This window comes from Nannobrachium achirus (assembly GCF_963921795.1).
Source record: "Nannobrachium achirus genome assembly, chromosome: 20".
NCBI lineage: Eukaryota > Metazoa > Chordata > Actinopteri > Myctophiformes > Myctophidae > Nannobrachium > Nannobrachium achirus.
The window spans coordinates 16,842,121-16,857,601 of NC_137827.1; the positions used below are offsets into that span (position 1 = coordinate 16,842,121).

At 43.4% G+C, this 15,481-nt stretch overlaps 1 protein-coding gene across 1 annotated transcript in view; it reads left to right on the forward strand.

The window, feature by feature from the left end:
• Positions 1-15,481, forward strand: part of LOC308305965 (pleckstrin homology domain-containing family G member 3-like) — a 63,344-nt gene that overhangs the window by 43,530 nt on the left and 4,333 nt on the right. Inside the window, exons 6-18 of the mRNA XM_080750864.1 lie at positions 2,946-3,015; positions 3,394-3,440; positions 4,407-4,557; positions 5,054-5,185; positions 6,547-6,729; positions 7,534-7,626; positions 8,130-8,216; positions 8,325-8,358; positions 8,589-8,690; positions 9,215-9,247; positions 10,527-10,645; positions 10,827-11,342; positions 13,137-13,253. Of these exons, the coding sequence (XP_080606990.1) occupies positions 2,946-3,015; positions 3,394-3,440; positions 4,407-4,557; positions 5,054-5,185; positions 6,547-6,729; positions 7,534-7,626; positions 8,130-8,216; positions 8,325-8,358; positions 8,589-8,690; positions 9,215-9,247; positions 10,527-10,645; positions 10,827-11,342; positions 13,137-13,253 (1,684 nt within the window). The remainder of the gene's footprint in view (positions 1-2,945; positions 3,016-3,393; positions 3,441-4,406; positions 4,558-5,053; positions 5,186-6,546; positions 6,730-7,533; positions 7,627-8,129; positions 8,217-8,324; positions 8,359-8,588; positions 8,691-9,214; positions 9,248-10,526; positions 10,646-10,826; positions 11,343-13,136; positions 13,254-15,481) is intronic.

The following is a 15,481-nucleotide window of genomic DNA, read 5'->3' on the forward strand; positions in this document are numbered from 1 at the left end:
ATTGCATTGTGTGGGTGCCTTTTTTGGATTTTGCAGTCTGGGAAGGTGTGCCAGTATTTCACATACCAATAAACAGCACAACTGAGTCATGGCAATTTTGCAGGAAGTTACCCATGGGGAGACAAATTACTGGCACGCAGGAGTTCTCTGACAGTGAAGGGGGGCAAAGCTGTGTTGCCATGTTCGCTTATTATAAGCAAATTTGGGCTTGTTTCTGTACAATTTCTTGTAAATATTGGTGTTTGCGATTTTGGGGGGGCTTGTTTCTATAAAAAATGTAGTTGCTTATTTGGGCTTGCTTCCTAAATGTTGTTTATTTGGTTCTTAAATATGTTCATGTCACGGACCCCCAGATTAATGTATTTGTCCACGGACCCCACCCCATCTAAAAGTATTTTGTGACCCCTGTACCAGAATGGTTACATTTTTAATAGCAGATCTACAGCAGATCTGCAGCTTGTAGTTTGTCTATTTTCAAATATCCGATGCTCACGTGGCCTTCTTTTGGGCTTGTTTTCATGGACCTTGTTGCTCATTTCTCTCACAAAGTCTGGCAACACTGGGGGAAAAGCACAACACTGATTGGTGCTCCACAGGTGATCAGAGACAGATGCAGTCTAGCTGAACCTGATACAAAGCCCTAAATGGCATATTAGCAAATTGAAATGGCATTTATCCTTCTCTGGGGTTTATTTGGGAAGGATGTGTCAACGGTTAAGACCTGAGGCCAATTATACCAATGGCTTCTCTGTAGTTCCCAAACCTTTTCGTAATTCAACATTTTTCAGCACTTTAAAATTTGTTCTAGAATGTAAAAAAGATAATAGATGTATTTCTGAGCTTTTATATCCACTATTTTTAATAGCCAATGCAAGAAAACAGACTATCTTACAAACTCACAACGGTTAATGGTTTAAAAGGCAGACAGTTTGACTTAAGTTAATAGACTGAATGTCCTTCAATCTGTTTGCGTTACTTGTAAACATATTTTGACCTGGTCGCCCCATTCTTTCTCTTTCCTCTGGGTAGTGTGAAACGGACATGAAAAGGGAGCGTGCAAACATTTTGTCAAATGTCAAACCTCCCTTTTTTTCTTCCCACAGTCATATGATCTGACGTTATCATTCGTAAACCTCACCCACCCACATGCCCACCCACCCTCCGCAGTTCCTCACGGGAACAATTGTACTCCCTACGAAAAGATTAATTTTCTGGCCAAATCCCATCTCGGCACCAAGACATTTTCATTGCATCATCATGGGCATGTTGAAACGTTTTGTCTTGTTAGTCAGTCAAGCCACGTAAATGTGGTCTTTGATGTTGGCTATGGAATGTACTATCATATTTGTTTTGTCTCTTACTGTTGGATTAGTAATGGGTACATTTTATACATGGATTTATGCTATATTTGTCCATTACGCGTCACACAAAGGGTACTGAGTTGGCTCGCAATGTGGCGCGTTGTGAGCTTGTAGATCAGCTATTTTTGAAAAAGGTTGAGTATTAGAGTTTTTTTTGTAAAAACGTTAAAGCACTATATTCTGATAGTAATCACTGCTTTAATACGGGTCTCCCTGTCTCTTCAGCTTCAGGTAGGTGACAACATTTCAGCCAATCACAAGAGAGTACCCATTTACCAGTTCCAGTTTTGTCTGCTCATTCCCTTGTGTCATCTCTTCCAATTTCACTTGTTAAATCTGTATTCTGCCTTGAGTTTTGTGAAAAGAAGCAACTTGGACTCCTCATGCATAGATGGAAGCATGAGGTCAGTCCGATGTCTCCCCAGGTTGGCAGAGGGAGTGTAGTGCCTAGCGCCCAGGATTACATTAGATAAATGACACCGTGTGAAAAATGGGTTACAAAATCATGGGATAAAAATGTTATAAAAGACATTGGTATCCTGACCTGAAAATGCATTTCCTGTTACCGAACAAGCACTCTGTAGCAAAATCACTTACCTACCCTTACGTTTTTTGAAAATGTTCGCCCATTTTGATAATTCACAATTCATGGGTTGCATTTGTAGTCCTCCACCAGCCATTTTGAGGACCACACAGAACATTGGTTCTATGCCAATCAGACAAATTGAACACCTGTGTTGGTCCTCAATATGGCCGGTGTAGAACTACAAATGCAACCCATGAATAGGGTTGCCAGATTTAAAGTGGTTAACTCTGTCTGTGGATTTTATAGATATTTAAACAATGAAAAGCATTTCATTCAGTGATGCATATTACAGTGAGGATGAGCAACACATAAATATACACCTCTAATGTCTGACAGTGCTCAGGCCGGGTGGCTGCCTTCAAAAAGGCTTGTCTTTAAAACTGCAATCCGGAACTTATTTTAAAGCCTAAAACGTTATTAACCAATCTGTATGGCAGAACATGCCAATACTATATAAGTAGTACATCTGCAGTGGCTGGAGGTTGTCTCCCTACTCCTCCTATTGGGCCATTTAGACCCTGGCAAGTAGCTAGTACTGCCTGGAACTCAATATCTCCCTTGGCCAAGCGAGGACAGCCTCTTGGATGAGTTACAGAAATTTGGTCTCTTATGCGGGAGAGTTACGGATTGCAGCTTTAATGGGAATGTGTGTACATTGTACGCTTTCGGCCTTAAGTCAAGTGCTTGTTCCTTGACATTCTCATGCCTCATTTGAATTGAAAATCTCCCCTGTTGACTGAGTTGTATTTGCTAGAATGTGACACTTGGGAACAATATAAGTTAGCGAGGCCATGTCTAAGTAGTTATGTCACCCTCTAGTGGTCAACTTCCTAATAGATTAAATTCCTCATTTGTCTTTTTCCCCCACACACACACATTTGACCTGACACCGAATGTTCTCCTCTCTGCTTTAAGTGGGCTGACTGTTCAGTCCCTGTTCTCTAGTATCGACCCCTCATGTTTGTTTACTTCTCTCCTCACCCTCCCTGGTGTCTCAGTGAGCTGCTGCAGTCCCTGGACATGTGTGAGAGCGACCCTGTGGCGGTGGCGAGGTGCTTCGTCGACAAGGTGAATGTTCTCCCTCACACCCATTCACACAGCACTGACTGTTGCCAGGCCTGCTTATTAAAAGCAACTTTGTGCTTGCTTTTTTCCCTGTAAAGTTGCTTGTAAATATTGGTGGTTACAACTCACAACACGTCACAATGCGACGGGTTGTGAGCTTGTAGATCAGCTATTTTAAAAATATTCTATGCATATACTGTAGGTTTAATTTCCTCATATAGCCTTGTAGTCGCTTCTTTTGAGCTGGTGTTCATAGACCATGCATGGTTGCTTATTTCTCTCGCAAAGTCCGGCAACACTGATTCACAGCACTGTCTGCTCTTCCAGGAAGTTAACACTATTGAACTATTGATCCGTCTGTCTGCCTTTTGTCTCTCCCAGAGTCATTACTTTGAGATCTACACCCAGTACTGCACCAACTATCCCAAGTGAGTATAGTCACAGGAAAACACCAACCATTATCTCGTTTGTGTAGTTTTTGATGACACACTGCTGGGGTGGGGAACCTTTTTCCTTTTCGGGCACATCGTCACTTAGCCGTTTTCCAAGGCTGGTCTGATGTGATCACCCAGTGCCAGACAGTGACAAACACCTTTGTTTTTCCTTTTTCATGAATAGTTTGCTAATTGAGTCAAGAAGTCAATATATGTCAAAAATCGAATAAGTCAAGTTTATAATGAAACCTAACAAAGATATACCGATCTACCAGCTCACAACACATCACAATGTGTTGATTGTTTTTATTCATGTGGACTATGGCTGGAAATGCTCATTTTTGCTCAAATCTGCTATATTTACATAAAACCATATATGTATTATTCATTAATATGGGCTGTCACATCCAATATTGTGAGCTATTTTTATGTTGTTGAAAAACCAAAATGGAAAATGAAAAAAACTGAAAAATAATAACATCAACAATAATGACATACCTAAAATAAGGATGTCTAAGTGAAAAGTTTTAACACATGCTTGTGACTAAACACAGGTTCTTTCTTTTTATTCTCACTGAAAAGTAATGGTTATTATTATGGGCATACAAGGTTTTCCAGCCCACAGCGAGGATATTGTAACGTGTGAATAGCCTTGCAAGTGATCAATTAGAAACAGATTTTCGTCGTTGTCGGATGGAAACCTTGTATGTCCAAAACATTCCTTTTTTATTATTATTTTAAAAAACGAGTTAAAGTAGTGAAAATAGCCGATCTACAAGCACACAATGCCTCGCGGTGCGAGGCGTTATGTGCTTGTAGATCTGCTATTTTCATTTAGTTTTGTGTGACAGTCTTGTATGATGGAGCAGGGCTTTACTTTACGAAGAAAAAAATAAGTTTTGTTCTTTGCGAGACGAGGTCTCTGACTTGTATCTGTGGTTTCCTGTGTTCTTCCTGCAGCTCCGTGGCGGCCTTGACCGACTGCATGAGAAGCAAGACGCTGGCCAAGTTCTTCAGGGACCGGCAGGCCTCTCTGAAGCGCTCCCTCCCCCTGGGCTCATACCTGCTCAAACCAGTGCAGAGGATCCTTAAATACCACCTGCTGCTCCAGGTACGCCTCTAGTGCAGCACTTCTCAGAGTGGGGTCTGGGGACACAAGGATGGTCTCCTTGAGGGCGTTCCAGAGGGTCCCGCAGCAAAATGTGTAAATATAGAATAAGAAAAAGCTAGACCCCAAATCCAGTGTACATATCAAAAACAGGCCTTCATCAGAGCATGCTCTGAACATTAGGCAAAAGATAAGCAAACTTTGCGCGAAAATAGCAACATGATGCGTTATGCACTTACCGTATATATTGGCTGTTATGAGCAAAATTATGTGTACAGTGGGGAAAAAAGGACTTTGTCTAAAAACAAATTGTGAAAATGGCAGATCTATTAACTCACAACAGGTCGCATCATGACCCACTGTGAGCTTGTGAATCTGCCATTAATGGCCGGAGCTTAATGGGTATCCTGTGCTCAATGCAAGTGTTGGTTCTCCCAGTTCATCATTACACCACTCATGGCGATGTATTATAGAGCCCCTGTTTCTGTGCGTCCCGCAGGAGATTGCCAAGCACTTTGACCCTGAAGAAGAGGGCTATGAAGTGCTCCAGGAGGCCATCGACACCATGACAGGAGTGGCCTGGTACATCAACGACATGAAGAGGAAACACGAGCACGCTGTCAGAGTACAGGTCAGTTGATGCAACACACACACACACACACACACACACACACACACACACACACACACACACACACACACACACACACACACACACACACACACACACACACACACACACACAGGGGCGTGCAGATGATGTTAGAGAGAGAGGCAGGGGCTGAAATTCTAAAAGGGCCTTTTGGCGAAAATAGCCGACCTCCAAGCTCACAACGCGTCACGCTGCGACACGTTGTGAGCTTGGAGGTCTGCTATTTTCGTTGCTTGATACCACACTGAACTAAAGCATAATCAAGTCAATACTGGAGATGTGGTGTAACAGCATGGATTTCTACACGGAGAGGGCAATTCTTTCAACATAAGATGCTGCGTTCAAGTTCAGGAGAGTTTGGACAAGGCAATTCCCTTGAATACTTGTAGCCTTCAGTTATGGCATGGAAAGAGGGCACGTGCCTGCACACATGTTTCAGATTGGCTGCTACACACACATACACACTCCCCTACGTGGGGACCGGGTGTTGTACTGGCAGTATTCCTAACATGTTTAAAATCACAGACAGTCTGTGCGAGTATCACACACCTCTGTGTATAATACTAATACTCGTTATAATATCCCACTGTGGGCTGAAAACCTTGTATGCCCATAATACCAAATGTAGAAGCAGTGTTCTTTTTGACAGCAAATTTTGATTTAGTTTTAGTCATAGTCTTTTGAATAAAATGTCTTTTAGTTTTAGTCATAATTTAGTCACCTGAAAAGTATTAGTTTTAGTCTAATTTTAGTCAACTAAATATCATACGATTTTAGTCGACTAAATCTACAGTTGATTTAGTCAACTGAAATGTATTTTGGCAGGCCTTGTTGGCATCGTAATGACTGATTTTACACTTGGTTCGCTGCGACGCGTTGTGAGCTTGTAGATTGGCTATTTTCAGCATGCAAAACCTGAGAGCAACCAAACATAAAATGACTGTCTTCTCCACTAGTCCCTCCCTAACGTTTTAGTCTAGTTTTTATTTTGTTGACGAAATTGTCAATATATGTAGTCTTAGTTTTAGTCATCACAGTTTGGTTTTTATTTCGTTTTTATTTAGTTTTCGTCAGTGACAAAAACGCAGTCGACAAACATTTTTAGTCATAGTTTTAGTCGACGAAATCAACACTGTGTAGAAGTTCATCATATTTTTCTTTCATGCACATAAAACATCTGCCTCTGTCTGTCTGTCTGTCTGTCTGTCTGTCTGTCTGTCTGTCTGTCTGTCTGTCTGTCTGTCTGTCTGTCTGTCTATCTGTCTCTCTCTCTCTCTCTCTCTCTCGTGTGTGCGTGTGTGTGTGTGTGTGTGTGTGTGTGTGTGCGTGTTCATTTCCAGGAGATCCAGTCTCTTCTGATCAACTGGAAAGGTGCTGACCTGACCACCTATGGAGAGCTGGTGCTGGAGGGAACCTTTCATGTCCAGCGGGCCAAGAACACGCGGACCCTCTTCCTGTTCGACAAGATGCTGCTCATTACCAGGAAGCGAGGCGAACACTACGTGTACAAGACCCACATCTCGGTACGGCCTGGACCCATGCACCGCCTTCACCTCGTCCTCCTCGACACGGGCTCACTGATTAGGCCAGTGGTTTCTCAAAGTGGGGTCTGGGGACCCCCAGGTGTCCTTGGGGAGGGGGGGTGCCAGGGGGTCCCCGGAAACATTTGTTAATACAGCGTCACAATCATCGTAACCACTTTGACCATATTTTATACTTTGGCTATTCAAAAATAGCAGATATTTTTGCTATAAAAAAATTAAATAAAAAAAATCTTTGAATATATATATTATTTTAAACTAAAGTGATCATTTTTTACCCAAATCTGCCTCTGGGGGTACCCTGGCACAAAAGTATTTTTGAGATTGGGGGGTCCGCAGCCAAATATCATTTTGGGGGTCATTTGAGAACCACTGGATTAGGCCAGTGTTTCTCAAACTTTCGAATGTCAAGGTTTCCCCTTAACTCTGACAGTGTACAAATGGAACCAAATGGACCCGTTAGAGTTCATTTGGTTCCATTTGTACACTGTCAGAGTTACAAACTTGTATGGGTCAATTCAGACCCCCATAAAGGAACCCAGAGAGTCCCTGAAATCCACTTTGAGAATCACTGGATTAGGCCAGGTTCACACTGGTAGCCCAAATCAATTTTCTTTGTTTAATACAGATCGGTGTCTATCTTTCTTTCTCTCTTTTTCTTTTTATCAAGTCTGAACAGTCTTACACAATCTAATGTCCTTCTACATCTTCTATTTCTGGCGACTGTTCCCCCCCAGAATGGGGTCCGTTTGGGTTCAAGTGGGTAAATTGTGATTCTGATTGCAGTGCTCCACCCTCATGCTGCTCGACGGCGCAAAGGACCCCCTGCTGTTCAGCGTCCTTCACTTCAAACACCCCAAGCAGCCCCACACTGTGCAGGTAAATGTCACCTCTGGTTCCGTCACTTCTCTGCCTGTTTTAATAGCCATGCGTAAACTAGAAGAACATTACATGCAGGTGGGTGACATACAGTAGATGGTGTAATCTTATTGACATTACAAGCAAAGCCGTGTGAACTTGCGCAGCAAAGATAAATTGATAGGCAATATAGCATGCTCTGTACGCATGCTGTAGCCATATCGACACTGTCGGGCAGAAACCTCGTATCTCCAAGTTTCTTTGTACGTTTTATCGTAAAGTAAAGCCCTGCTTCATCATACAAGACTATCGCACAAAACTAGTGAAAAGAGCAGATCCTCCAAGCACACAACGCCTCGCGACTATTTGCACTAGTTTAAATCATTTTTAAAATGAAAATACAAAACAAACGGGTTTGGACATACAAGGTCTGCACCCGACAACGATATGGTATTCTCTGTAACCGCGTAGCAAGCATGCGCTGTAACTAACTCTTTCTAACAGACAAATCCTTTTTGCTGCAGGCCAAGTCCATTGAAGAGAAGCGTCTCTGGGCCCATCACATTAAAAGACTCATTCTGGAGAACCATCACACCCGCGCTCCACAGAAGGTAAACAACAGTGGCCTTAGTGCTCATTAATCAACACCGTTGTGTACAAATCTCTGTATTGTTGAAATATTATTCTATTCTGCGTCTCATTCTATTCTTTTCGTTTAGGAAAAGGAATCCATCCTGGAAATGAATTCTGTCTGTGAGTATTCCAAGTTGTAACTTTTGGACAAATATAACTGCTGTCTCCGCAAGCAACTAAAAATGATGCCGTCATCGAAAAGCAGCATGAATACTTTTCTGTGTATTAAAAAAGGGAGACATAGACCAGGAATATCTGCAGCCCATAGCATTTCCATTTAGTTGGAATGGAACAGACTGATTTTGTAAAATGCTGTTTTGAGTGAAATGCTGTGTCACCTCGCTGTCCAGTTGCAGGGAAGTTCCGCTGCAGTCCAGAGAGGCTGAAGAAAGCCGAGGGTTGCCAAGCTGAAGACTTTCGTCTCGTGGGCCGAAATGGACGGAGATCATCGGGTGAGAGACACCTCCCAGTCTGGCATTCACATGCTCTCCCTCCATCCGTACCTCTATTCATCCATCCATCCATCCATCCATCCGTCCCAGAATGATAGAGAATGATCAGGGCTCCAGAATGCGCAGATCCAGTCGCATTATACGGCCATCTTTGGATATGGTGCTTCTTAAAACGAAACGTTTATTGATTTGGGTTAAGGTTCTGTATTCATTACGAAAGCCCTATGAAAACATGGCAGAAAACAGCATATCAAGACTTGTTGAACATTTAATCATTATTGTTTCATATATGTAATCATATAAGATTTTCGAAAGTTTTGTCCTTTTTTTAGATTTAGATTTTTTTACAATTCTCAGCAATAATCACGTGGTCATCAGAGAATACTCCACCTAGTGGCAAAACAAAGTCTGGAGCCCTGATTATTGTACCCTATCTCATTATCTTTGCCATAGAATCATATTCATATTATGTTATTTGTGACTTATTTACATATCTTCTGATTTCTTTTCTCCCACCTTTTTAGAACCGATAAAGCAGATCATAAGGCCTACAAAACGTGAGTACTGTTACTGTACATACACATGTTTTTCCCCCTTATTGGATTTTTAATTGTAGATTATTGTCAGAGGAAATGGTAAATTGATCGATTGTCCCAGTTTTACATTTTCGATGGTAGTGAGTGGATAGTTTACTGGTAGTTTACTTAGTGTACTATTAGTTGTACTGGTATTGCCAGGGTCTAGTAACCCTGTTTACCCCCTCCGCACCTTACCCAGTTTCTTACCAAAATAAAACGCTTCATGTCTCAGTGGCAATTCTCCTTTGATCTTCCTCAAGGACCCCTCCAGAAAAAGACACGTACACATACACAACATGCACGCGCGTGGCATCTCCTCCAGCCTCCCCCATAATGGCTGATATGCCGCATCGACGCAAGGCACATAACATTCAATCCATCTATTTCTGCCTCCTTGTCAGATGTGCATCCTGCCCGCTCTCCTCCTTTCATCTAATTAATTGACTCTCAACCTTTTTTGAATTTCAAGGACCGTTTGATATGCATCAGGCCACGGACCCCCATTTTGATGCCTTTTTTAAAAATATCTCCGAGACCACAATCTCCACTGTAAAATCATCAGTGTTAACTTAACCCTGAGACCCATTACGTGACCATTTGGACCCCCTGCGGTCCCTGGGCCTGACGTTGTTAAGAACCAATATTCACATTGATCATTATAAAAGAGAGAACCTCTGTATTCTCCTCCAGAGCGCCACTGTGCTCCCAGTCCAGATCAATTTCTTTAACCCATATAATAATGAAGATTTAATTTTCTTCTGACCAACCCCTCCCTCCACCCACTCGCCCACATCTTGACGGGGGAGTCGGTCATCAAGTCTCGGCTAATCGCATCACGACTGGCTCGACAGAAGGATGTTCCTCTTTTGGTATTTATCTAATCAGAAGAACTTCCTCTTGACCTGCGCCAGATAACATACTGCTACACCCATCACTGCCTGTGGAGACACAGAGAGAGAGTGAGATAGATAGATAGATAGATAGATAGATATGCACTATGCAGTGCTCTCATCCTTGGCTCACGCCGTTTTTCCCTCTACACAACGTGTTTGCCACAGGTTGTGAGCTTGTAGATCGGTTATTTTTGCCGAATGTTCCTCTATCATTCATGACATGCCCAGAATAAATAGGGACGCTAATGTTCTAGTTATTTATTAATAGCTTATATTTGTGTCGTTGTCTTCAGTGGAATGAAACATGACAACATTCTCTTTTCATTTCTCTCCCCCTCTTCTCCCTATCTTTCTTCATCATGCAGGCATTTTACAGGTAAGCACCCTTTTGTGTGTGTGTGTGTCCCTCATGTGCTGCCAAGCACTGATTGCATTCAGCGTGTTGTGGAAATGTGCAGCTCAACCAGGTTTGACTCAGCAGTTCTAACTGCATTTCCTTTTGCAAAAAGAAAGTGCAAAGCTAAGTGCTTCACTACAACATGCGCTTTGTGTCTTCCCCTGAACCTGGTCTGCAGGCACTGTGAATGGAGGTGTGATTTTGTTTGCAGTAAAAATGGGCACATCACGGAATGACCTTAATTTTAAGATTTTTCACATAATCAAAGACACAAAATATGACCTCATGCACAGTCAGCTTTTTAGTGATTCTTATCTGTCTTCAAAAGCACCGCTCTAGCTATGGCCTCACAATAACCACCACCCCACATCTCTGTGACTTCACGCTACAGCACTCAGACAGTGAGGGTGCACTGCTGGGGGAGAGGCGTTCTCTCCAGCCAGCTTCTAGTGTCAGTACACTGGCCTCCAGTCTAGGCGACCCCGAGGCTTCTGAAAGGCCTTGCATGGAGGAGGAGGATGAGGAGGAGGAGGAGGATCCACTCGGCTCCAGCAGGGACTCTTCGGAGCAGCTGAGTCCTTGCGACAGTGACCCGAAACTGGGCTCTTTGCCCAGCGAGGGTGGGCTGGAGCTGGAGAAGGAGGCAAAAGAGGAGGGGGAAAGTAACAAGGAGGATTTACTGATGGGAGACGACCAGGTAGCCGACTTCGCCAGCTCCATGCTGGCGGCCATCTCGTGCTGGCACTATAGGGCGAGGGCTTTGCTTTCTGCTCACTTCACGACGGTGAGGCTCTCTCTGCCACACAGCTGGTGTTTCCCATCTTCTGCTCTCGACTCCTCTGGCTCGACGGCCAACTCTCCTCTCCGGGGTTCGATTTGTAGAAATTAAAACGGAGGGGGGGAACATTTTCTTAACTACTTAAGCCCTAAATTCTTCGCCCTATGACAAATAGCCATCTACAAGCTCAGAGAGCGCTGCATTGCATTGCATTATGAGCGTATACTGTAGATCAGTTATCAGCTAGATTTAGCCATTTTCTATGTTTTTAAGAGAAGATTTACATATTTTGACACGTTTTCACAAATTAAAAAAGAAATTGGCCAAATTGCAGATGCCAGAGTTAATTTGAATCATTTTAATTTACAAAATGATGGTATAATCAGCCATTCAGTCTGAACAGAAGCAAGTTGTCACTGTCGGGCAGAAACCTCGTATCTCCAAGTTTCAAATGTGTACGTTTTTTGGTAAAGCAAAGCCCTGCTTCATCATACAAGACCGTCGCACAAAACTAGTGAAAACAGCCGATCTACAAGCACACCTGTGTGCACACCAGCTTGTAGCTGTTTTCACTAGTTTAGTAAATCTTTTAGATGATAAATACAAAACGAACGGTTTTGGACATACAAGGTTTCCATCCGACAACGACGAAGATGATGCCAATGAATGACTAGAGGGGGATATAAAAAGCAGAAGCAAGGATTTCCCCATCCCCCCCAGCAAATCAAATCGAACCCTGCAGCTCATGTCTTCTCTCAATGTAATTTTCCTCTCGTACTCTCAGTCTGTTCTTCCCCTTTCTATTAAATCTGTCTCTTCTTTTCCCTCTTCCTCTCGTTTCCCTCTCTCCCACGAAAACATCTGTCCCGTCCATCGACAACCTACTACCGTTTGCTGTGCACGTGGAATGACTCGCTTTTAGATTCACACCGTAATCAATGCATGGACTGATGATCACGTCATAATCACTGCATGGACTGAAGCGCTCCTCCCAGCATGCTAACGACAACCTGCATGTTCGTCACAACAACTCCACCGTCCATGTGGAGTTTTCTGGCCACGGCGGTGGAGGTTACCACGCAATGCATGCCGTGTTCCCATGTATGCATGAGTTTTTGTTTTCAGTCCCATGTCCCATTCACAATGCAGCGTATTACCATCATGCCAGTCTGAATTTGATTTGGATTGCGGTGTTGAAAGGATGAATGACTACATTTGCATTAGAACAACTGGCTTAATGTGCCCTCAGAAAGTGATATTTGACATCAACGGTTAATGTAGCCATCTAATTACGCCAACATTGTATCAGCCAATGCTTTGTTCTTTCATTATCGCATTTACCTTCTGAATGTTCCTAATTGAGAAGTCTTTGTTTAGTCATAATAGCATTACTGTGTTTGAATATAAATGAATGCAAGTCATTTCAGCAGAAAGAATATCCTCCCTGTTGCTGAATGTTGTTTACAATATTCACGTGTGAGGCGTCACAGTACCCATAAGAGCAGTGGTTCTCAAACATTTTAATTTCAAGGAACCCCAGTCCTGAGAGTGTACAAATGGAACCAAATGGGCTTGTAAGGGTCCGTTTTGGTTCCATTGGTGCCCTCTCTGAGTTACAGACCGGTATAAGGGTCCATTTCGTTCCGGATTATCAATCTTTTAGCTGGGGACCCGGGGGAACCTCCTCAAAGACACCTGGCGGTCCCCAGACCCCACTTTGAGAGTCACTGCCTAACCACAGAGAATAAAAAAAGGAAAGGGGAAAAACGGTGGGTTTCATCTGGAGACTTGCTCTTTCAGGCTGATCAGAACGGAGACGCTGCAGGGCTGAGGGCCACCCAGGGAGAGGAGTTGGAAACGTCTCCCCAGGAGGAGCAGCCTGGCGACCAGGCTAAAGAAGAGGCCCCCAACAGTCAGGTATTCATTAAAACGCCAACTGTGCCGTTTTTAGACATCAGGATCCGAGTATTATTGCGTTGCACGGTAAAGTGTTCTTTCCATCTAGAGCAGTGGAAAGACACGTCACGTCTAGAGCAGTGGTTCCTTGAACTTTTTAGCTCAAGATCCCCTATTTTAAAAACGTTTGCCCAGGACCCAATTTCCACTACTTCTTAAACGTGTGTTTATAGAAATGATTACTTTTTAAATGTTATTTATGGAATACATTTGAAAAATATTGGTATTGTTTTTAACTGATGAAAAGTTGTGATTCTTCTTCTTCTTTTTTTTTTTTTAAATTTAGTTTTTCTTTTATATGTAGGAAACAAAAAGATTATTATAATTTAACTACACATTGGTTCACAACCAAAAATGGGTCCCACACCCAACCCACTGTTTGGGAAACATTGGTCTAGAGAGGCTCAGCGCATTTGCAAAGACTTATGGGTAAACAACTTCTGGTATCTAAAATGGTCTCCTTTTCAAATGTTTACCCATGATGTCCACACAGTCTGCTTTAAAGGCTTTGAGGTCACATGTGACGCGTAATTACTGCGTCAAAGGACAGCCGTCCACCTGGCACCTGCTAATTACTTTGTCAAAGGGCAGCCAGCTACCCACCCACATGCCCTCAGGCAGGGGCGTCACAAGGGGTAGGAAAGTGGGACTGAGTTACTAGGGCCCAAGGTGGTGGAGGGGCCTTAATTATTTTATACTTTAGCTGTTGAAAAATAGCAGATATACAAGCTCACAGCGCGGCACTGAGTGCCGCGCTGCGAGCTTGTAGATCTGCTATTTTTGAAAAGTCGTGAAAATTAGTGCAAATCTTTGAATATATGTATTTTTTTAAGCGAACATTTGTAACTAAAATTTTGCTTCTGGGGGATCCCTGGAACTCAATATTTTGAGATGGGGTTCCGTGGCCAAATACGTACCATTTTGGGGGTCCTTCACATGAAAAGGTTTGAGCTCCACGGACATAAAAACATAGGTTTTTCAAAAAACCTCAGAAGGATTTGAAATATTCAAAGATTTTCATGATTTTTCAAAAATAGCAGATCTACAAGCTCGCAGCCGCGCTGTGAGCTTGTATATCTGCTATTTTTCAATAGTTAAAGCACAGGGGCCCCGCAGTGAATCCTTGTACCCAGGGCCCAGAATTTGGTGCGACACCCCTGCCCTCAGGTGCATGTGTGAACGCTATGCATTGAATGACATCCTTGTAGCTTAGTTTGTTGTCTCCACCAGCCGAAGGCTGAGGGAGAGTATGTTTTCCCCTCCGTCTGTCCGTCCGTCCGTCCGTCCGTGCGTGCGTCCGTGCGTCCGTGCGTCCTCGCAGTTTGTGAACAGCTAATCTCAGTCACCGTTGGCCCGATCGCTGCCAAACTGAGCACACACACTCCCTGGATGCCAATCTAGAACCTCTGCCCCACATTTTTCAAATCAGCCTCATGGTGGCGCTATAACAGGCCGATTTGTGTGGCCTGGTTGTTACCAGCTAATCTCCGGCGCCGTTGGCCCGATCGCTGCCAAACTGAGCACACACACTCCCTGGATGCTAATTCAGAACCTCTGCCCCACATTTTTTAAATCAGCCTCATGGTGGCGCTATAACAGGCCGATTTGTGTGGCCTGGTGGAGACCTGTGCTCGGAAGAGCACTGCTTCTAGTTATTTATGTCATGATGCCGTTATTAGCCTGAAAGTCTTGACTACCAGATTCAACTTTTTTTTCAAGCCTGGAAGTGTCCTACTGAGTAGATAACCCCCGACTTCGACCTGAGTATTTATAGCATGGCCTGGTATATCAAACAGGACCCGGGGTAATAGTATTTGCAGTCTATTTCTGGACCTAGAAATTAGAATGCTCCCTGCCCTGGCCCGTGCTGGTGCCTGGTGGGTAGTTCTTCTCCTCTTGAGAAGAGATAGATTTGCTGATTTATTTATATTCTAGTACTGCAGGGTGCTCTGTAAGACAGCGTTTTCATCCAAATAAAGTATGACAGGCTGTTATTGTCGCTCCCTCCCCATAGCTCTGAATTGACCTCCTTCAGGAATAAGCATGCACGCACGCACGCACGCACACACACACTCACCAAATGGAAATGAGGCTAGATTAATGGCAGACCAGGGTCATGTTGGTTTAATGCACTAAAACTGCCACAATCCACCACGATAAACGGAAATGGGGCCAGGGAGGAATTATTA